Source organism: Ammospiza caudacuta, chromosome 12 (assembly GCF_027887145.1).
Source record: "Ammospiza caudacuta isolate bAmmCau1 chromosome 12, bAmmCau1.pri, whole genome shotgun sequence".
In the NCBI taxonomy this organism is placed as follows: domain Eukaryota; kingdom Metazoa; phylum Chordata; class Aves; order Passeriformes; family Passerellidae; genus Ammospiza; species Ammospiza caudacuta.
The window spans coordinates 10,604,175-10,627,275 of record NC_080604.1 but is presented as its reverse complement, the minus strand read 5'-3'; the positions used below and the strand labels follow the sequence as shown (position 1 = coordinate 10,627,275).

Sequence of the window (23,101 nt, the reverse complement as noted above, 5' to 3'; positions counted from 1 at the left end):
CTCAAAATACAGGGCAAAAGTTAACAGCTGGAAGTTTGTCTCTCTCTGGTTTTTATTTTTAAGGAAAAATTTTTCCCCTATTTTCCTTGAAAAGCCACTTAGGTTTTTTACCTTTAGAAGGCAGCCTTACCCCACTATGGAGACCACATTCATTATGCCAGTCCAACACATTACACAAACTTCAGTGTCCCAAACCAACACCTCTCCCTTCATACATGCAATTATTACAGAAGAAGTTTCCATATTTTACATTGCTATAGAAACAGCAACCAAACCAAGTGCACGTGAGCTGATGTAGAAAGAGCCAGCTGTGAACTGGCAAATGCATGGTGATCAAAGAGCAGATAAATGGATTCTCAAAACATCAGGCTGCAAAATGAAGATTACAAACCTCTCCTGCAAAAAGCACTTTAATAGTGTAGCGCCCGGCCGCAGGTGGTGAGTACTTCACTGTGAATGTATCATTAGCATTGTGGATGATGTCAAAATCTATGTCCTCTTCCTCACTGCTGACCACACGAGCATCACACTTAATTCCAACACTGACATCACCTAGGAAAAGCAAGTGGAGGTTTGCTACTGGACAGCACAGACACTGCCAGCCAAACAGCCAGACCATTCCCCCTTCTAGCTGTCTGAGTCACCATGTTAACTAATGAAACAGATCAGATCACAATTCACTGCAATGTTCTGCTTCCCAAGGTTTTTCCACTAAATAAAGAAAACCAGCATGGAACAGTACATTATCCCCTCCTTGCATGACCTGTGATTCTAATACCACAGAACAGCCCAGCCTGCTTTTACCTTCTCCTGCATCTGTGCAGTCCACAGTGAAGTGGGTCGGCTCACTTGCCTTCAGGCCAGTTCTCTCCACACCAGGTCCAAACACTTTGACTTTCTGAGGATGACTCCCTTGACCTATAAGGACCTACACAAATTCACAGGGGTCAGAATCACATATCTCTGTCACACTTGAGATCACAGCCAAGCCAGAGCATTGCTTGGAGAGGAGCTACAGGGTAACAGACACAAATGAATGGCCCCAAATCGCCCAGGCTGCAGCTGGGCTGAGAGGAGACCACTATATGAGTTTGTAAAAACAAAGATTTATACAAGTGGATAGGTTTCTAAAAACAATGAAGCAGAAGGGCACACTTCCTTGAAGTCCACAGAAGGGGTTTAACATCCTAGTTGTACTAACAAGTAGTTGTGAGCACCCATGTCCTATTTGGCCAGAACCAAGATCTATTCATCTCTGTACTTACCCTAAATGGGCTATTGGGCACATTGGCTCCTCCCCAGACAACAGAAATTGTATGTTTGATTGGTTTAACTGGCACATAGGAGCAGGCAAACACACCATCAGCCTTGCTCTTTATCTGGATATCAATAGGGTTTCCTTCTCCATCCTAAAAAGCAGTAATACAAGCAGAAGGTTCAGGTACTTCAAAAATGTTTGCATAGTTTGAACAGCTCAAGACTGTTCCAAAATATGTCAGTTTTTTTTTTTTTTTCTCCAGAACTGCAGTTCAGAAATACTGAAGAAATATGCAATTTACACTCCTGCAAGTCTTCCTCATCTAACACTTGCTCATTCATATACCATCCTACAACACATAGAAAATTCACAGGCTCAGAGACACTTCAGTGCTTCCAAATGACAACTCAAGGAAATTAAACCTTGCTTTGCTTCCAAGTAAGGAAGCAAAGCCATGTACTTCATATACTTCAGAGCAGTCACTTTGTCTTCAGTTGTTGCCTGACTACATTACACAGATCAAAGCACAGAGCTTTGACTTGAATTACACATGCCCAGAATTAAGTGGTGTGTAAGTGAGTAGGAATACTTAAGGCATTTTTCTAAACAGTATTAAAGTCATTTTGCTGCAGTTTCACACAGCTGCCTTTGGGTTTTTACCTGTGCATACATCTTCAGAGGTGCTTTCCCAGCATCCTTGGTTTCAACTGTGAACTCAGCAGGCTGATTCACTATACAGCCAGTCCTCTCCAAGCCTGGGCCATAAGCCTTCACCTAAAAGAGCACCTCAAGAGTATTAGTTTGCAGTTCAGAAAGAGAAATAAAACTAAGTGATTTATGTTTGAAGACCTGCCCCCTCCACAAACCCCATGAAGCATGTGACACTGCTTCAGCAAGTTTTCATTACATTAAATCAAAACCACAACAGTGTTATTTGAAAAAGCTGAGGAGTATCTGGCTGGGTAATATCTTGGCAAATTCAGAGCTTTAAGCAGAGGCAGTTTAAGGGTCTGCTACCAGAATCCTTTAGAAATATCTCTGCTGTAGTTACATCCAAGACATGCTGTGCCATGGGTGAACTCCTGGGCCTCACCTTATCTGCGTTGAAGTCTCCCGAAGCCGGGCGAATGAAGGCCATGTAAGGGCTGTCTTTTATGTCCTCATCATCACACATGATGTGCACAGCATATTCACCAGGCTCTTTGGGCCAATACTTCACATCACATGAGCCATCATTCTTGTCATCACACTCAATTTTAGCCTGAGAAGGGCCTTCTATTGCAAAGCCTGAAAAAGGAACAAGTAGGTTCCTCACATTAACTTAACACCACTTCCACAAATAGCTTTTTGTTAGCCTTAAACATGCCTGATCTCTCAGTGACCCTTCTTTAGCAATACAGATCATACATCCATCATTCCCTTCTGGATCTCATCCCACAAAACCACAGATTAACACTCTTCATCACACACACTCCTGTCTCTAGGACATGCCTTTGATACTCTATAGATGTTAGTGTTTAGACCACAATGTCTTACAGACATGGTTTTTACTGTTGGGAAACCTATTGTTTCTCGTGAGTTCACTGCTAGCATTGCACGATACAAATATTTCAGGGAAACTCAGTCAAGTAACATACCAAGAGAGCCAACTTCTGTGCCAATGGACTCAACCACAAAGTCTGCTGACTTGCCCACAACTCCCTCGTGCAGTCCTGGCCCCCAGGCTCGCACTTTCTGAGGACCTGCTTCATGACCCACCTGAACTTCAAAGGGGCTACCAGAGAAAAACAAAGCATGATATTAGAAATGGGGACAAATACAGCACCTATGTTTTTCCCCAGGCATTTTAATGAGGGTCTACATTGAATTTTCCAAATTAATAGATGCTACCATGTGGTGGCACAGTGCCCAGCAGTGTTTTTCTAGCAGAGATGTCATCCAACCCATCAGCATCTTCCACCACAAATCCTGAGTGTCAAATACTTGCTCTGCTTGCTATAGGTGTGGACACTTAAATAAGAGTCCTTCAAAATCTTACAGCAAAGTCCAAGCTGCAAGATCCACCATGTTTTATTAGGTTTTTTATTAATGATTTTGTGTTAGAAAGACTGACACAAGTCACCCTTCAGAGCTTTGTCAGGCTGCTGCAGCCCAAAACCAGGCTGTTAAAAAGAAAAAGTTAAAACAACAACTTGCCACTAACTTGTCTCCCCAGTTCTTCTTCGAAGGTCAGGGTTGCTTTAAAAGCCCACCAACTACACAACCCACTGAAGGACATAAAAATGCCCAAAAAGCTACTTTTGACTCACCTTTTTGGGATGTTTTGCCCACCCCATGTAATGGTGACAATGTACTTTCCTGGTGTGGCTGGATAATATTCAAATGCATATATACCATCCATAAAGCCTTTTTGTTTCACCAACTCCTCCAAGCCCTCTGTTGAAAGATCAATTCAGCATTGAACTTAACAGTTTCCATCCTGCTTTCAATTACTCAGACAAGTTCATGTTTTCTAGTATTTATTTTAGCTTGCAAGAATAAATTTCTTCCACCAGAAAAAAAAAGGTCAGGTTATAAGGGAAGTTAGTTCTATGTGCCCTCTAGGACAAAGACAGCAAACACTTCCAGAAGAAATACAGCAGAAAGTATTTTAAGTTACCAGACTTAAGTTTCCTTGTGTTTTATTTTCTTAGTCTGCAGTATGATGCGTGTCATATGTTAAAACAAAAAAGCTTAACATTTGTCAGACTTTGTAACCACAAGTATGCAGGGAATGCCTACTTTTCATTTTCTTCAAGATGAAGAATTTAGGAAGAAAAGCTTAATACGCTAAAATTTACATTGATATGTCTGTTGCTTTTTTTCCCCCCAGCCTCACGAAGCCACACAGTCAGAGCTCTGTGTGTGTGGAGGAGGTGAAGGCAATACAATGCACCTTTGAATGCTGCTCCAGGCAGGGGGAGGTGGTGGGCTCAGAGTACCACACAGGGACTGCTGCTGGCGGCCACATGAGCCAGCGGCCCCTGTGCTCCCATCCTCCCAGGCAGAGGGCCACATCCAGGGCTCAGGACCAAGGGACCTGGGGATGGATCCTCATAGATGGTCTCTGTCAGCCTATGTGGTCCTTTCCTCCTCTGCTTGTGTGCCTAAGCAGCTAGTGCCACCAGGAATACTGCTCTGAGCCATTCCCAGCTTTATGAGAGCAGGATTTCCATCATGCCAGAGACCATGGCGTATACTTGCTTCCACAGATTGCATGAAGATGCAATGTGTACCCATAAAGCTTGGAGGCCACAGCAGGCAGATGCATGGATTTTCTCAGTTTTGCTAACTGGCACATTAAACTGGAAAGAACTAAAACCAGATATAATCTTATTCAGCCCTGCAGATCAAAACCTCCCCAATAGACACTGATAAACCATTCTGAAGTCTGGCTTTTTATACAGATCCCATCAGTTCCATCAGGACACCATCTCCTTCCTGCTCTTCCTTTTCTCAGGCTCTGCTCCTCCCCTTTCTCCAAAACACATGCACAGCACAGATACACCCCAGCACTCACTTGGTCCCTTTATAGTCACTCCAAGATCTCCGCTCCCTGCTGCTCTGGTATCCACCTTGAAGTCGGCCGTCTCCCGGATGCGGACGCCCTTGGGCTGCAGACCTCGGCCAGTGGCACGGCACGCGCTGGGGTTGCAGGCTGCAAAGGAACTTCAGGCATTACTACTGTCTCTGATCTCAACATAGCCAGCCTAGCCAGCCTGGGACAACCTTCAGTTTAACATTGACTCAGGGCAACCACAGCTTAGCTTTCAGCAGAAGGTTACAGCACTAAGGCAGACAGATGTGAGTCTGCCCGGCACCGTCTATGCCCCCTGGCTTTTAGGCAGTAGCAGTCAGTGCCACCAGGCAACAATGACCCTGTCCAAGACCATTTTTTAGAATGACTGCAAACACTGAAGCCCTTCTGCTTTCCAATTCAATGCCACTTATCAATACAAGACTTTTACACAGCTATCACATAGAGATTTGCCATAGACACAACCTTCCTGACGCCTTTTGCATTGAGGCCCACTGCAGCGTAGGGTGAAGGGTCCCCTTGCAGATAAGCCCCAGTGAACAGTATTATTCTGCTGGTCCTTCAGAAGCACATGACTGGGATAACTGCTATTAGCAAAGCTGAGTTTTGCCTGTGCTTTGTTACAAGACGTCACATCAAACCCCCCCGCTTGTCACAGTTCACACTTTCACAGAAGCAAAGTCACCAAGCCCTCTGCAGCCTGAAGCAGGGTGGGGCAGGAGGGTTACACATGGCTTAGGCTTCTCTTGGCCTCTTTACTCCAAGCACTCTTCTGGGCCTGCAGAGTGGCTACAGAAAGTTTGCACACTTAGGAATAGTTTTCATTACACAATACCAGCTGTCATGAGGTTTTCAACACCAAAGACCTGAGAGGTTTGAAGAGACTTACAAACAACCACAGCTTCCCAGCACTGTAAACCAAACATGCATTTTCCTCAAGCATGCCGTGCTTACAGCAGGAGCACAAGTCTGCCAAGCAGCTTGTTAGGTTTTCACTCATTATACAACAGCTTACAGGTCTTCCCCCCACCCCTGCAGCAGCCAACATCACCCTGTGTCCTACACTGGCCGGTGTGAGTGGGGATTGTGTGGCATCTGCCAGCTCTGAAAGCTCAGTGGAACACACAGGAGCGTGGCTGACGTGGAGTGGGAACAGCTTGCAGAGCACTCACACAGCTGCGTCAGGCAGCCTGTGGTTAAGCCAGTTTCACTGACTGGGTCACACAAAGCTTTGGTTCGTTTGCAACTTTCCTCCCCAACCCCAACAAAACCAAAAATCCTTTTGGCTGGGACAAGCTGCAGGCTAGAAGCTTACAAAGAGCAAACACGACAGAGCATCCTGCACACCTCTTACCAACTATGAAGCCATTAGCAGTGAAGTCCAAAATTCCACAAATGGAGGGTAGCTCAGGAGAGATGAGCAGAGATCTAAAAGCATAGGAGCAGGTAAGGATGGAACAGAAAGCAAATTCGGTGTCCGTTAAGGAGGAAAACAGTAAATACAGTCATTTGAGGAACAAGGGTAGAAAACAGCAAGACACTGCATAGCTGGATAAATAACTCAAAAAAATTCGAAGGGTAGCTCAACATTTGTAAGTCTAGGCAGAAAGGAAACTAGCAACAAAAGCCATATTACTGTTAGAGAGCACTAGTTTACCCTGAGAGTACTCAGGTGACCCACTGAAACAGGACCAAGATGTTGAAAGGTACAGAGAATATAAAAGGCATGATCCAAGCATATTCTGTGATCACATCCAAGGAGAAAAGCGCCCATCTACATTTATATGCATTTTTTAAAAACATACCCTCTCCAATGAGAACAGTGCAAGGAGTTTTGGGAATTGCCTCCCCAGCAAAAGTCACTTTGACAATGTGAGGACCAGCTTGAACAGGTTTATAGGTGCAACGGTAGACCTGGTTGCCTTTGTCTTCCACTACAACTTCAGCAAGGCTTCTTCCCTGAGGATCCTCCACTTCCACAATCACGTCACCCACACCAGCACCTGCAAAGGAAACAAACCCAGCTGAGCCTTGGCTTCCCCATCAGCAACAGGCACCCTGTTTCAGACCACCACCAGCTGTCTGGGCTCAGCCAGACATCCTCTGCTGCCAATTCTAAGCACAGCCTCTGTGTTCAGCTTTTGCTGACAGCAATCAAACATTTGAGCAGAAAGTGGGCAAGACAGCATGGTGGCATTCCACAAAGTCAAACTGACACGGCTCTGCTGCTCCAGCCACAGGGTTTCACAACATAGCACTGAATATACATACAGCCTGGTCACGCTATGGACACCACCCTGTAGCATCTCTATCACAGATCAGCCCACAGCTTTACGAGTCAGTTCAATCTCTCAAGCTTTGAAGTGGTTTAGATTAAGAGATTGGACAAATGAATGCTGGTCTGACAGGGATTCTCCCTGCTGGACTGTATGTACTCACTTTTGTTCAGACACCTGCTCCTCTCACATCTTATTCAACTCATCATACAACAGAAACAGTTTTCTATACACTTTCAGAGGCCAGACATGTCTTCACATGATTCAGACCACTCCCTCTCCCAATTAGAGGCTGAACATAATACTTGCCTCACTATAACCATATTTAATTTTATTCCTAAGCTCCCTCAGGCAGAAGGCAATTTCAAATATGCTACTCAGCATATTTTGGTGTTTAAATGCTACAAGTAACTGCCCTAAGTAGTTTCACATTGTTCTAAATGAATTAACATTTGTAGCATCTTATTGACTCATTCCTCTAGGCTACAGCATTGGCCTAATAGCAGGTAACAAATAATTGATGGAGATGCCCTAATGAAGATAGTAACCCTCTAATAATTACAATAGAGGTTGAAACCAGTTCATCATTGAAGTATGAACTCAAAGTAGCACTGCAGCAGGTTCTGTAGAGCTAAATATAGAACACACTACACATTTACAGTTGGCTCACAGTTTATCCTTCACATTTATGTTCAACATGTCACATTCTTGTTCAAAATGAGCTGGAGAAAGAAACCAGCCAGGAACTTGACTGTTGCCATCCAGCAAATTCATGGCAAATTTCTGGGTCAGGCTTAGCAGCCTCTTGCCCCGACTCAGCTCTGCACTTCAAATATTTCATACACAGCTGAAGCCTTCTGAGCAGCCCAGCTATTATTTCACCTGTGAGTTTGATGGGGCTACAAATCCTCATCCACTTTACAGCTATTTTTCCAAGGCCTTAGGTTCTCACATTTGAGGACACTGCAGGATTTCCATCATCACTCATCCTGCTTACCTGCTGTATAGAGGTCAAAGTAAGTAGGTTTATTGGCAATGTTCCCTGCTGCCTCCAGTCCTGGTCCTTTTGCTGTCACTTTGCTTGCATCTCCCTGGGCTTTGTCAACATTCACTTCAAATGGGCTCTTCGAGATGTGCTGCCCAGCAAACAGGACTGAAACCTAGGGACAGACAGCATCAGCTTGGACCCATCAGGCAGAAGGAGAGCTCACATCACCACCATAAAGCTAAGTGCAGGATCAAGCACCTGCATTCCTAACACAAAGACTCTTTCCCTCAGAGGTGAGGGACCATCCAGCCCATAACCCTCATCAGATCTGTGCTAACTGCTGCCACCTTCTTAAAGTTCCATTGATTAGAGTCAGGCACACCAGCATGGAAGCTTGAATCAGGATGTGCTAATACAAGGTAGATCTTCATCCAGCAATAAAGTGACAGCAGAACTTGCATTTTATTTTTTCAGGGTGGCTGTGGGGACCAGCCACCCTAGGAAGTGTCAAAGCAACAGGATCACCCATCATAAACCTGTGACTATGGGCATCCAGGGACAAAGGGAGGGAATCCTTCTCTGCAAAATCCCTACAGTGTACCGTACCATCAGCAAAGAGATACCTCACAGAAACAACCTGCTGTTTTCATCTGCATCTCTTGTGATAACCCACAGAACTGGCTTTGTGAGTTGCACAAAGTGGCCCAGCTGTGGCACTTGATACCCAAACACAAATGCACTTTCTCCCAACATACACTTCTTTCCCCTTGCAAAGGGGGCAGCCCAAAAGCCAGATGGAGAACTAAGGCCACATCAATTTAACTTTTCTTCAAGATGCCTGACGTGGCTCTTACCCACCAGTGAACAGGGAGCCCTCAGGGGCTCATGTTAACAACCAGCAGAGCAGTATGTCTAGCAAGAGAATACTGGTTATTGACACAAAACTCACCTTGTGAGGTCCAGTCACCCTTGGAACATACTGTACTGAGTAGGTTTTGTTTTTGTCACTGGACGGTGTTATCTTTGCCTAGGAGAGAAAACACATCCCTCATCAAGCTGTGCCTACACACACCAGCTGAACTCTTGACTGATACTGCCATCTGTTTCCAGAGTCAGCACTGTTAAGATTCTTGTTGCTGTGAGAGCAGGGATCCCTGCTATCCCCCTCTTCTCACATGGAAAAAATCCCATTGGTTTTGTCTTTACAAGAGGGGAAGCAAGCTACTTTCTTCCCAAGCCAGCCCTTTCCTTTGCTGTTAATTGCTGTATTGAGGCAGGCCAAGAGTGAGGAGACAGTAAGTCCAATGTACAGCTGTATTTCTCTGGAATGCTGTAACATGATCAAGTGGAACACTTGGATGAGAAGTTTCTATAAACATTAAAACCAGCATTTTAACTCAAAATGATTCATGGCATCTAAATAGCTGCTTTAGCCATTCTTGCAGAATGAGTAAATGCAGACAGTGATTTACTGATGTATGTTATCTAAAAGGAGGTCAGAGTGTACTTGGCCAGTCAAGCTAAAGCTGTGCAACTACTGGACACCGGAGCTGTGTTGCTTAGTTGCAGGTAGTGACTGTTTTTCAAGACAATTATGAAGAAAAGTTGAGGCTTCTTGCACTTCAGATAAACGGTATTTTGCAATTTCTTTTTAGATTACTTGTCAAGAACTCACTTGTGAAAGATGAAGGTTACCGCAGAAACTACAGCGTTCAGACCAATCTGACTTTTCCATACAAGACACTTAACATACATACCTCCTCTCTGTTTCCTTCTGGATCTTCTATGAAGACCATCAGGTCACCCTGCCCAGCACTGATGGTGTCCACTGTGAAAATGGCAGGCTGCTTCACCATGTTCCCATGAGGCTCAATCCCTGTGAGACAGATACAGAACAGCACATTAGCTGCTGCCACAAAACCTGGAAGACAGTTTGGAGGCTGTCCCAAGGCTGTCCAACCCATTCTCCCTTGCAAGCCATCAGAATCAGTTTCCCCAGACTTCTGCACATCATGTGTTTACCGTCTGCCCACAGCATGATGCTCACAATAAGGCCTTCTCTTACAACACAAGTATTTTCAGAAATTGGTTGAATCATCAGCACTCAACTCATCTTAAAATCTCTGACCAAGTCAGGAACCCAGCTGCTACCTGGATTCAGGTGAAAACCAGTTACCCTGACAGGCACTGAGGGTCACTCCCACTGCTGGCAAGTGCAGGGCTGATGCTGACAGCAAGTGGGATATGTGCATTAGCTGCTCTTTAGGAGCTGCCCTCTTCACACAGTTGAATGTTTAAGTGTGTTGCACCACAGGATGGGTGACTAGAGAGGCAGGACAGAAATTCTGGGAAGCCTTTAGGTGAAGCCATTACTCTAGAGCCAAAAGTAAAAGACTTGCTTAAAGCAAGACAATTTTTACCTGTACTGCCCCATCTTCCTCCATTTTCAAAATCCAGCAGTACAGATACTGCTCAGATTTACTGTCCTTTGAAATCTGCTCAGACTACCTGGCCAGTGTACACTGTACAAATGGCATGCAGGAACCTCTTGAAACAGTAAAAATCTTGCTACTTCTTGTGGTTTCCACTTAACTTTTAATCAATTTCCTTATTCCCCAGCACAGGGCCTGCTACAGCATGCATTTACCAGCAGGGTTTCATCATCTCCCTGTACACAGTCCCAGGTCATGACATCTATCATGGTGGTGTCAGACTGAGTGGGTGGAAGAACTTCCCAAAGTTGCTGATTCCAGACTAGCCCAAACACATCCATACCCTTCCGTCCAAGGCAATTTCTCCCGGGCTGATTCATAAAACCATGGGCACTCCAGCTCCACAGCACAATTAGTGGAAAGTGCAACGTCTGATAGGTTGTAAAGGAAGTGGTTGTGAACAACAGAATTCCTGAACTTGTTTATCTTCAGAAAACAGTAACTTGAGAGTAATGCAAGGAAGACCATGTTTTTGCTAGGAAATCTGAGCATTCTGATAAGGTGTTAACAATTGACATATTCATTCTTTCAAACTAAGCCTTAGATTATCATCTAGCTGATACTGCTACAAATTTGCTGTGTGTGTCTCCGGTCCATCAGACAAGCACTAGGATATGGCATTCAAGTTAAGTATCACACCTTCTGCAAGCACAAGAAGGACTGATTATCCTCCTCTGAAGACAATTTCAGCCAGGACACCGTTAGTTACAGAACCTTCTTAGCCTAGACTTCATTTGTCTAGATTTTACTATCCTATCAGTGGCCTGCTTTGGATGGTTAAATGAGAACTCCTAGTCCACCACTGCTGACCTACACAACTCTGTACATCCCCTCTGCAGGCTCATTTCACACCAGCTCTACACATGGCTGTCCTCAGCACAAGCCCTCACGGTGCTCAGGGTGGTGTGCTACAGCCAAGACTCTTGTTGGGAGCTTATGAAGAGCTTACATGAAAAAGGATAATAAAAAGAGCTAAGACTGACCCACTTTGCACTTGCAGTTATCTTTTCCTGGATGCATGAAAACCTGTTTCCCACCTGTCCAAAAGACCCTGCTCAGTCAAAGACTGAGCCCCTTGCTGCTGGAGTCACCTTCTATTTCTGACATATCATAGCAGTGAAAATTATCAATTAGTATATTTAGTGACTCTGTTTTGGCAATTAACTTAATGAAAGCATCAATCTTTCAAGAAGAGCCACTCACTCTAAAGTAATTTTCATTACAAAGGCTCCAGAGACACATGAAAGCAGACAAAGTAATTTCATTTTTTGAATGAATATAAACATGACTAAAGCCAGACTTGACAGACTGAGGCAGGCTGATCAGTCATTTACACATTTGGGACCTGAAAAATGTGTCTGTGTATTGTGGTTTGCTGTGGAAGGCACCAACAAAGAACATCAACCCCAAGCTGGATAGGTGCTAAACCCACTCTGACTGTAGCAACTCTCTTAAGTGCATAAATAAAGTCCATGTCCCTTCATTCCACTAGTTATGTTTCAATGGAAAATTAAGTTTAAAAAATCCCAGGCAAATAAGAGAACCAGAAAAAAAATAAGTTTTGTTTCTTTCCATTTCACTTTTGTACATCCAACTCTGAAACACACTCATTCCAACAGTCTTGAAGGACAGACAGCAGCCCAGAGATGTAAAAAAAAAAAAAAAAAAAAAAAAAAATTAAGGCAGAATGGAGAGCCAAGTGTAATGCTGAAGAGATGCTTTCCAACATGCCAACCATATTAAAGGTAAAAATTTGTTACTTATTCGGTTGTGACTGTGCACCCATCTAGAATAGAACCTCATCAATAGTTATATGAAATTATCAATTTAAAAGGTCAGTTAAAAATAAGAATGCCTACAGAGATCTACAGTTGCTTAAGCATCTATGGATAATCAGCAAATTCAGCCTTCAGTCCTTCCAATCAGTAAATGCAGCCTTGCTAACAAGGCTCAGCACTATTTAATGTCTCAAGGGTTACCAACCCATCTTTGTACACGTGCAAAGTATTCAACACTATCGATTCAAGTAAGTAATTTAGAATTACCCCACTCTAACACACATCAAGCCTGGGAAATGGAAAACTGTCTCTACAGAGAGCCTGCCAGAGAGACAGTGAGGTGATGAGGCATTTCTTCTTTTAAGGAGTGCTTTATCACAAGAAGCATTTGCTGCCAGATCATCACCCATCTGCAGCAATACTGCTGGCCTGAATTCCACACCAAGGCTGTCTTAGCCCCATATCATGCTACTTCTTCCAGCTGTGGATGGGAGTCTGGCAGCTTGCAGAACAGGTTCAGACTGGGAAATTTACATGTTAGAACTAGGAGTGCCTTCTGGACTATATCCATGTATTTCTGAAACCAGGCACCACACCAAGAGCATACAAGTGAAACTTTGAACTCAGTTAGTTACAGTAGGTCTGAAGCTCAACATAAGCAGAAAACCCCACCCAGCTTTCTGAAGAGTTACTGCTCTGTGCAGCTTCAGCTCACCAAGTCCTCACCTTTGCCGTAAGCCCTTGCTTTCTTTGGATTCAGTTTAGGTTTTAAAGGAGCTCCTGGTTTCAGTTTGGCTTTGGGGAACTGGGACAGGTAAGTCATCACAGAGTGCTCATCCACATCAGGGTGGATAATTTCTTCAGGGGTAATAACCTGAAAGACAGAGCAATTAAGCCTATTGTACCAGTGCTTGGTTACCGCAGGTCAACACAGAAACAGAACCATGACACAGACTTAGATTTCAAAACTCCCACATGCTAATGGGATTTCTTACACTTATTTTCCCTTTGATACACACAACATCATTTATTATCTCAGGCAAGAAAATCAAGAAGCTCATAATTATCCCAGTGTGGTTTGGGGGCTTTTTCTGCCTTGATTACTAGGGGTTCTCAGGAGACTGCAACAAGCTTAATGGTACCAAGGCAAGAGAACAGCAGTTATGTTCCCCTTGGAAAGTGACATGGGGATAATTGATACTGAAAAAGTTAGTAATTCATAATCCTGTATGCAACAGCTCTGAACTGCAAGGCTTGCAAAGTAAAACTTGTGACTCCTGCTTCCACAATACAAGCTGCTTCAGAGACTTCTGGAATTCTGTCCAACTTTATCAGCATGAAAATAATCCAGTTTGTAAATACATTGCTCTCTGTTTGAACATTATCATTGCAGGTGATTTCCTAAGCCAGTAAGTTTTTCTTCCGTGGAATTCAATGCAGGAAAACAAATTCACTCCATGGACTAAGATGTCAGGCACCACCACACAGGCCCTTTCCTCCTACCTTACATGCTGCAACAGCAACTTTCTTCAGCAGAGACACCTACACAAATACAACCAGAGCTCTGAAATGTAATAGTGTGTTTCATTTCAGTGCACCCTTTCTCAGGCAACTCTACATGAGTTAAGAGTAACTTTTGAAAGCATCCAAGCAGCTTCCCCTGCTTTCTTCAATTTCAACTCCAGCTAGTCACAAGACCAAAGCTGGTCCCTGTGCCCCCCACAGGCAGCCCAAGGTTGGTGGCCTTACCTGTGGCACACCCAGCCAGTCATCCGCCTGCTGCATGGCTTCCCGAGCGTTGTCCACAGGCCTCCTTGGGTCCCAGCTCTCCCAGTCAGGGCACAACCCTGCAAGCACATTTCAGTTGTTGTGTGTTATCTGCCAAGGGGCTTCTCTAGCTGAAGAAATCAAGTATGAACTCTAGATCCCCTTGCATTACACTGCTCTGCAGAAAGACAATCAGAGCTTTGCAGAAGTAGCCAAAACAAGACAGGCACGTGGCTGCTTAGTGAAACAACTCTAAGGCAACAATCAGTGTAGAGTCATAGAATGGTTTAAGCTGGAAAGAATCTTTACAGGTTATCTAGACCACCCCTGCAATGAGCAGTGATATCTTCAACAGAGCTCTGTGCAACCTGACCTTGAATGTTTTCTAGGATGGGACATCTAACATCTCTCTGGGTAACCTGTGCAAGATACCACTCTAAATTTAGCATAAATACATCTACCATCCTTTATGCTTCACTAGTTCTCTTGCAGCATATTTGGTAAAGAACACTTCAACCACTTGCCACAGCAGCCTAGATTGCATTAGATGAGCACCTGCAATCCCACTAGCAAGGCTGTTTTATTAAAGTGAGGAAATTCTGCCTTTTTCACACTACTTCAAATTATTTGCCTTAAGCAGCTCAGTCTCAGATTGCTAAACTGACGTTTCAATTAGTGTGTTCAATTAGGGAGCTCTGTGCTCCCTCTGCAAACCTACTTCAGGAGAAGACATGAAGTCTCCCACTGCACCCTGAAGTTGAAAGGTTGTTGGCACTTGCCATGGGAACAATCCTTTCTTCCATTTAGGAGCCAGCATTTGTGCCTTTGTCCCTTGCACCCAATACAAAGCTTAGATGTGGCGCCTCCCATAATGCTATCACACATTCTGCTACAGGCCAGAATTTCTCTTGGCCAAGAAGTTTACAACTTGCTGCTTCCTGCAGCTGGTCTCTTTGGACTCTTTTGGTTTTTTGAAAGCCTCATTCCAGTCTCAAGCTCAGCAGTGAAAACCTCCTCCCATAGGAAGAGCAGCCATAAAGACAACAAGCAAGGAAAACACTGGCCATCAGAACAAAGGACTTACCTGGAGCACAGCTGTCAACAAGAGCACCCAGTGCTTTGCCATCCTGCCAGTTCTGATTGAAGTTTGTGATTGGCAAGTAGGGAATTTTGTTCTGGATCCAGCCCAGTAGCCTCTGCTTAGGAGTCTGCTTCTTTGCATCATCATCACCTTCATCCTCCCACACTGGCATAGAAATGGAGTAGTGAAGGATAAGGGTCCATATCAGGCCAAGAATCAGCTTCAGGTTTCCATCAACTATGGCTTTGCTGTCTGGAAGACAAAATACATACAACTGATAACCTGCCATTCTAGAGAAAAGAGGTGTGTTTTTAAAACAGTGTGCCTGCACTCATGCAGGTAATCAAGGACAAGAAAATTGACCCAGGGCACTTGCAGATATTTGTTCAGGTAGAGACACCCTTCCTCACAGGAAGCATTAGAAAGGGCAAACAGAGAGGAGTCAAAGGACTCAGTGCTCTCCAGCTGTCACTTGCTCTTCAGCTTTATGATTTGTCACTTGCTCCTTCAGCAGGAGAAGTGGCAGTTTAAGATCTCTAGTACTTTGATTTGGATAAGTACCACCTCATATTCTGTAATGGCATTTGTATCTTATGAAAAAGGCCAAACAGCATGTGATGGAGGTCACAAAACCAGCATCCCAATAGGCATGATACACTCCAGGGCATAGATAAAAGCATCATTTAGGAAACACCATTTATATACAGAAACATGTCTCCCACACACATCAATAATTTGCCTTTTAAATGGTAGGGAATAAAATAAAGTGCTGCTCTGTAGGGAAGACAAGCAAATACAGAGTTTGGAATTTGTCTGTATTGGACATATCAAGAGCTGTGTACGATCAGCAGGGTGGGCAGTGAAGTCCCTGGACAATTCTTTGCATCATCACACGACATCATCTCTTCACTCTGCAAATTCAGAGCTACAGAAAAGAAGAGCCAGCTTTGGCTTTTCCATATCATGCTCCAGCTTAAGAAAAATTTATCACCCGAGTGGCCATGCTGCTGTTCTGCTTTAAGAGACACTATGGAGATAAGCTTATGTCTGATGGCTACCAAGATCAGATTTTCAAAAGCAAAGTCTGCAGAGGCAGGATGCCTTTCTGCATTGGTTTGGCCTTGTAAAGTGACCACTACAGCTCTGCAAATTCACGTGCAAGTTACTTCAGCTTTAATGAGTCACACACTGGATGCCTCTGTTACAATCAGTGCTGTTACTTTTGCTTTATTGATTTGTTCCTTATTAAACTCTCGAAATTTTGAGGCGTGGATTTTGTTTCTCACACCTCCCTCCCTTTGAGCTTGTAGTTGTTACTCAGGCTATATTACACTGCTAACAGCTCCAGTTTTTCAAGCTCACACAAATCAGAGCACCTCTGCAATGTTCCAGGATGCTCTCAGCTGACAATTCCTCTTATTCCCAGCAGAATGTTACAGCACAGCATTTTTTGGTTCTTTCCTCCATTTCAAGTGCAAGCTGTTACAGAAATCCCTTTTCAGTCAACAGAAGTTACAAGTGACCTGGAACCTTCTGTCTACTCTCCAGCTCCTGCAGCATATGCAGGAGTAAAGACAATTACAGGTGTATAAACTCCCTTTCATGCCACCAGAATTGTTGTACAGAAATCTTACAGAGTCCTACCCAGCAAAGCAAAAGTGTTCTGTAACTGGATTGCATTCTCCAGTTCACATCCAGAATGTTAACAGGCAAGTCCTCCAAGATGACCCTCCTTGTGCCCAACACTCACTGGGCATGCCTTACCTACTCCTCTTCAACTGTAGAGACCACAGCAGCAACCCAGCACCATCTTATCAATGCAAAATTATCTAACTTTTAAAGTAAGTGTTTATACAGAATAGTGATCAAGAACAGCAATCACCCTTTAACCCAACGCTCAGGCAAAGCAGTTAATATTTACATGGTTTCACAATAGAGCAGTATGTCCTAAACAGATAATGCTGTAACTTAAGACCTTGAAAGGCATTTGGACTTTCTGGGTAGTTAGTGTCTGGTTTCTAGTCAGATTTATTTGCATGAGATTTTTTAACATCAGTTTTGACTAATCTTACAGGATTACGATATGTGCCTGCCACTTGACTGCTCACTGATTACACATCCAGTCCAAGATACACAATAGATAGCTATGGGGTGATTAAGCCCTACTGGGTTTTAATTACAGGTTCCAAGGTAAAAGTCTACATCACATAAACAGTGGGTCTCCTAGCAACAACTAAACAGGCCCTACTGTTACCCTTTTCTGTCCTCTTTCCAGCTGAGCTACAAATAGGTCAGTGCCTTCCCTCTCCCTGTGCCAGCAGCTCCATCCCACTCCATGGCACAACTACCAGGTCACACTTGGTGCTGGAGCACAGCAATGGCCAGCCCACCTCTGCTCCAGAAATGCCTCCAAGCTTCAGTTTCAGATTTATATCCACATCGGCATTTTTACTAGAGAGACATAGCAATGATTTAGTATGCTACAAGCAAGCTCATTTCAGAAAACTATCCAGCATTTCCAGGGAGGAATGCCAGCAGGACAGAACCACCTTGAGTACAATGCTACACACACATTACTCAAGATAAAGAATGGCTCATTTTATATTTATAGCACATAAATAACGTCTGTATGTGGTTGCACTGTGGTTACTGCAGCAACCAGCTGCATCTTCAGAGCTGCCCCCAGCACCCCACTGCCCTCTCCAAAGGCACAGCTGGGCTGTGGCTCTTGACCTGAGGAAAACCAGCCTGTACAGGCTTCCCAGCAAGAGCAAGACTATCCCATCTCACCAGCCTCATCCAGAAAGGCTGGGCACAGGGCTGCTGCCCTGATGACAGGAAAAGGTCACCACAGGAACAGGACAGCTCTTCCTCTCTGGGGTTGGTGCCATTGCCACGACTGCACTTTGTTAGCAAGTTAGCAAGCCCTCACAGCCTCCCAGCTTCCTGACAGGCATAGGGATCTCATGATGTCATTTTTTCCAAGCTAAGGAGGAGGGCTTGTCTGCTTTTATTTGGGGTGGGAAGTAGGCAGGGAGAAGAACTCTTGGGCAGGACAGACCTTATCAGGACCCAGCAGAGCTGCCCACAGGCCCTTCTCACAGGCACCCCACTCCCAGCACTGGCTTACAATCTCTATCACTATATAAAAGAACCCTCCACGTTCAAGAAAAGACCAAAGTCCAGCTCAAAGCAGGCTTAGCTTCCATGCACTGCTGTAAAGCTCAGCTCCAGCTGAGCACTCAGCCTCACCAGAAGAGCCTCTGCTTTAGTGCTGCCTTTTTCATTAATTGACTAAAAACATTCAGTACATCTTGGGCTTTAAGATGAAAGTAGCAACCAGGAATACATGCATCCCTTCAGGTCCTGTACAGGGAGCACAGAGCTGGCCCTCTGAACACTTAGTAGAACCAAATTTACAAGCATCCCCCACGAGTTCTGAGTGCACACTGCAATACTGCCAAGGTGTAGGGACAGTGGAAAAAATAATATATTCCAATGACACTTAAGCACCAACAATCATTACTGCAGGCCCTGCTTGTATCCCAGCTCAGCTGGCCTGCCACTGAATTCCCTCCACTCCCTGGTCTGCTTCAAGACACTTTCTGGCCATCTCAGGCTGGAAAACAGATTACATAAACAGCAGACTTTCGCCACTACTTTCCAACAACAGAAATTACTTTTAGGCATACTTATTACTCACACAGTCAATGCTTTACAGAACCTTTAAAGTCACGATTCTCAACCGCTCCACTGGAGCTCACAGTAAATTTACAGCATAAAGATGCACACTCTTGTCAGTGCTTCTGAACCAAACAGCCCAGCCCCTTGACAATTCATCTCCACCACCCCAGCTGCATTTGGCTTTCAGCTTCAATGAGTTAGGTGGACAGAAACAAATTGCCTGCCCTCAGCTGTGAGAGCATGTTTACTCCATAGCACCAGCCACACTTCCGTAGATTAAAGGAGCCCTCTCCATGCAGGAGACAGCCACTGGTCCCGGCCTTCCTGGGGCTTGGAGGAAGCAAGCTGCTGGATCTCATCTGCCAAGATCATTTAGCAGGGCTGAACCAACTCTTTACAGCATCATTGCAGACAGCTTTAATGCAACCCTTCTTGGAGAAAGTACAGTCATCTGCATAACTTGCTGTATTCATGTCACAGTGCTTACATTAACCTCTGCAAATGCCCCTACAGGTGTGGCAGAAAGCAATGTTCCCTGGTTTCCATAGGAGATGTGTGCTTTGGAGATCAAAGTCCCTGCACAGCTGACTCATACTTACTGACAGGCACTGGACTTCTACTTTCAAAGGGCACATTTTTATGGGAAGCCCAGGCATGAAGCAGGAATCCATGGCACAGGCCCTCCCTCTTGCTTCAACACTAGTACTTGGGAGGACTTTAGCTCAACTGGAAACAGGCAACTTTAGAGATGTCATCTAGAAGAGCCAATGGATGAAGGGTTTGGAAAGAGGGTTTTGTACTGGTTTTGGTGGGTTTGGGATTTTTTATTATTATTAGAACTAAGAATTTTGTGGGTGTGATATGCAAGTTCTCCTGCCCACTCTTGCTGTGGACTCCAAAACTTTGAATGCTGTAAGGTGACCACTTTCAGACAGTCTGCAAGTTCTTATGGCTAGACATGCTGTCCTAAACCAGCAAGAAGCAAAAACCACAGAAATGTTTAAGTTTGGATTTAACACAAACCTTCCTTCTCACCTACACTGTTCAACGTGCATTTTAACTTCAACTCCCCATCTCCAACTTGCTTTCCTCCTCTAGAAGTACCTGATGATAACCCAATATCAACAAAATAGCAGCAGCCATCAGCAAGATGCAGCCCCCACTCAGCTGCAGGCAGGAGCTGCTGTCAGCCCCTGCCAAGGTCCTGCTGTCAGGGTGCATCTTGACATGACATACATGCTGACTGCTGGAGAAAACCTGCCAGCCAGACTTAAACTCTTCTGCAGAACTGAATAAGCAAGCATACTCTTTCTTTAAAAAAAAAGCTCCTATATATAGCCTACTACAACATTAAGTTTTATGTAGAAGTACCCTGCTTCCTAGTCAGCTATTAAGTGGCTGCTTAGTAGGGTGAACAGGAAAACAGGCTGAACCAGAGCTCATCTGCTTCCATCACACCTCTGAGTCTAGATTGTAATTCTTCCATTTTTATTATCCTATTAACTAAGTAGCAAGCAGCCAAAAATATGGATTATGGCAATTCCATAGGCCAGCAGTACAAACCACCAGTCTTAGTCTTGAAAAGGAACCAATTTTCAACTGCTCAAACTGATTTACAACTGTTGCTCTATACTAAAATACTAATATGATATGTTACACTTGGACTGCTAAAATCACACTCCCCAAAGCAAAAAGAAAGATGTCCAAGTGCAGTGTGACTAGTCTGAGCCAGCAAGATGACCATTTTGAGACAAATGTGTGCCATTTTTATGGCTTGAGCCACAAAAAACTCCAACTCAACCTACCAAGTAGAGAACTGCCAGTTCTTGATCCTCTGCATTTCTGCTTATAGCTGCCCCAGGAGCCAGTGCCAGAACTGAAACCTGGCACTGGTTGGAAGCTTGCACATTTATTTACTCCATTAGAACTCTCTAAATTCTACTTGGAACACATGGCTTGAACAATATGACCTTTATTAGGTCTATAATTCTACAATTAAAAAAAAAACCAAAAAAGCATTATAAACAAGTTTGTGACTAGTATCTTCTGCTCATGTGCAAGTCTGCTCTGCATTCAGATTAAACATAAGTACGACCCAAACTGTGGCAATGCTGCTTGAACTCTGCCCTGCAGCAGAGCTGCAAGCCATTCTCTGCTGGACAATTAGTGGAAACAAACTACCGAGGCAGACAGCTTCCTTACTAAATCAAGCTAGTCATACAGACTGTGGAAGTATTGCAAAACAAATGAAAGGACTGAAAAAGCAGCTTTTGAGTAGTGAATTTTATTTTTTAAAATAGTTTCATGGCTGAGGCTGCAGTCAACACAGCTTGTTCACGATCTCATAGAGCCATCTCAGAAGCTTTGCTGTTGATTTTCACACTGAGAAGTTAAACCACAACCAGCACTGATCTTTGCATCCACCTTCTCTAAAAAGTGGTCTTCCTCTTCTTTTTTATGTCTTCCGTATTTAAACTTTTGTTCTATGCATTATATATAGGGAGAAACCAAATCCATGGTTCTCAATACCAAACAAAGGAGAAGTCTCACCAACAGCTCTTATTCCTTATTTCCAGGCATGGAAGGAATTTTGTATAGCACATACAAAGTTCATATCAATTATGGATCAGTTATGAAGAGACTGTAGAAATTTTAGATCTTGGCATCTTTGAGCACTTCTCCACCTCTAGTTATTCTCACCTATTGTTAAATAGCTACAGCAGCTATAGGACAGAAAAATTAAGCAATGATTAGGGCTTAATCTTCTGGAACAAAGAAAACACCACACTGAGCAGAGCCACATGCCAAACTGAAGTATGCAGATGAGATGGAGCTGAGCAAGCTGCCCAAGGAAATTCTTTGCTGAAGCATACAGTATGTGTTCACAGGCTTACTGGGTCTGCTAAAGACATTAGCAACATCCTCTGTAGGGATAATAGGTCTTTAAATCAATTACAGGGGTTCCTCTGTGCTTTGAGAACATACTGCAACCATTTCCTCCAGTGTCCCTTAAGCCCAGGTCCCCAGCCCAGCTCCTGAGGCCAGCACATGGCGTGTGCCCTGCTGTGTGCAGGCTGTGCCCATCACACAGGGCCAGTTTGTGGGTACCTAGCTGTGACTGCCAGCCTCTAACTGCCACAGGCACCAGTCCCACTGCACCTCTGCCTCTCAGCAGCATTTGCAGGCAGTGCTGTGACCCCCGGGACAGCTGATCCTCAGAACCAGCCTACCTGAGTCTCCCTGGGCTTTCAGCTCACTGGCTCCCTGCAGAGCACCCACACCCTGTCAAGGCACAGCCACTCCTCAGCTTCACTAAGGAGCCTCAGGGATTCCAGCACCTGAAAAAGTGTATCTTCAGGAAGCCTAAGTGATACACCATGTACACTCAGAGATCTACTAAGCTTTTCACAAGGTAGGTTTTCCAGAAGAGGAATGACTTCACTGGAGGGTTGTAAGAACAGTAACTGAGTGGGGATCTAGACATGGGTAGGAAGATGGAAAAGATAATAAAAAGGGTTTTATTTTTTTGCAAGGGACAGAAACCATTTTCTTCTAGGCTTACCAGGGTGACTAGTTATTAAAAAAAAAAAAAAAAAAAAAAAAAAAAAAAAAAAAAAAACAAAAACAAACAAGCAGCAAGATTCCTTTGTGAGACGAATCTTTGGATTTGAGATATTAAACATTACACTTCAGAGGGTTTTAAACTATTAAATAGTGTTTATTCAACTGGAATTGACACCACTTATGTCAGAACTTCAGGCCACTGTTGCATACATCATCCTGTACTGCATATTGAGCCTCTAGAAAGGATCTCATGAGGTGGAGCTGGCAACTGAAAAAAATAAGTTCAAATCCAGTCCTTTTAGTCTAAGTTTGGCCAAAAAAGAAAAATCACACAGACTTTTAATACTGTAAAGAAAAAAAATAATCAAACCAGTGGAGCTCTCAAGAGCAAAGTACAGATTAAAATAGCTCTGCCCAACATCTTAATAGGCACCCAGAGAACACTCATGTCTCACATCCAGAAGAGAAAGGCATAACACAAAGCAAGTTTAAGCCAGCAGTATAACAGCAACAGCAACCAACCCAGCTTCTCCAAGAGAAACTGAAATCACCCAAGGGGGCTTGAAGGAGAAGTCAAGAATTTCAAAATTAGGAATTCTTAAGGCAGCTGGGGAAAACAGTCAAACTGCGGGGGGC

The 23,101-nt window shown here is 44.1% G+C and overlaps 1 protein-coding gene across 3 annotated transcripts in view; it reads right to left on the bottom strand.

Annotated features, from left to right (window-relative positions):
- FLNB (filamin B) overlaps positions 1-23,101 on the bottom strand; it is a 70,829-nt gene that overhangs the window by 31,877 nt on the left and 15,851 nt on the right. For all 3 annotated transcript variants that reach the window (XM_058812990.1, XM_058812991.1, XM_058812992.1), the window contains exons 2-16: positions 15,221-15,469; positions 14,119-14,216; positions 13,096-13,243; positions 9,857-9,975; positions 9,049-9,126; positions 8,109-8,271; positions 6,641-6,838; positions 4,818-4,955; positions 3,568-3,694; positions 2,896-3,032; positions 2,352-2,545; positions 1,919-2,032; positions 1,266-1,409; positions 805-928; positions 392-552 (exon numbers count right to left, since the gene is read on the bottom strand). In XM_058812990.1, coding sequence (XP_058668973.1) covers positions 392-552; positions 805-928; positions 1,266-1,409; positions 1,919-2,032; positions 2,352-2,545; positions 2,896-3,032; positions 3,568-3,694; positions 4,818-4,955; positions 6,641-6,838; positions 8,109-8,271; positions 9,049-9,126; positions 9,857-9,975; positions 13,096-13,243; positions 14,119-14,216; positions 15,221-15,469 — 2,192 coding nt within the window. The remainder of the gene's footprint in view (positions 1-391; positions 553-804; positions 929-1,265; positions 1,410-1,918; positions 2,033-2,351; positions 2,546-2,895; positions 3,033-3,567; positions 3,695-4,817; positions 4,956-6,640; positions 6,839-8,108; positions 8,272-9,048; positions 9,127-9,856; positions 9,976-13,095; positions 13,244-14,118; positions 14,217-15,220; positions 15,470-23,101) is intronic.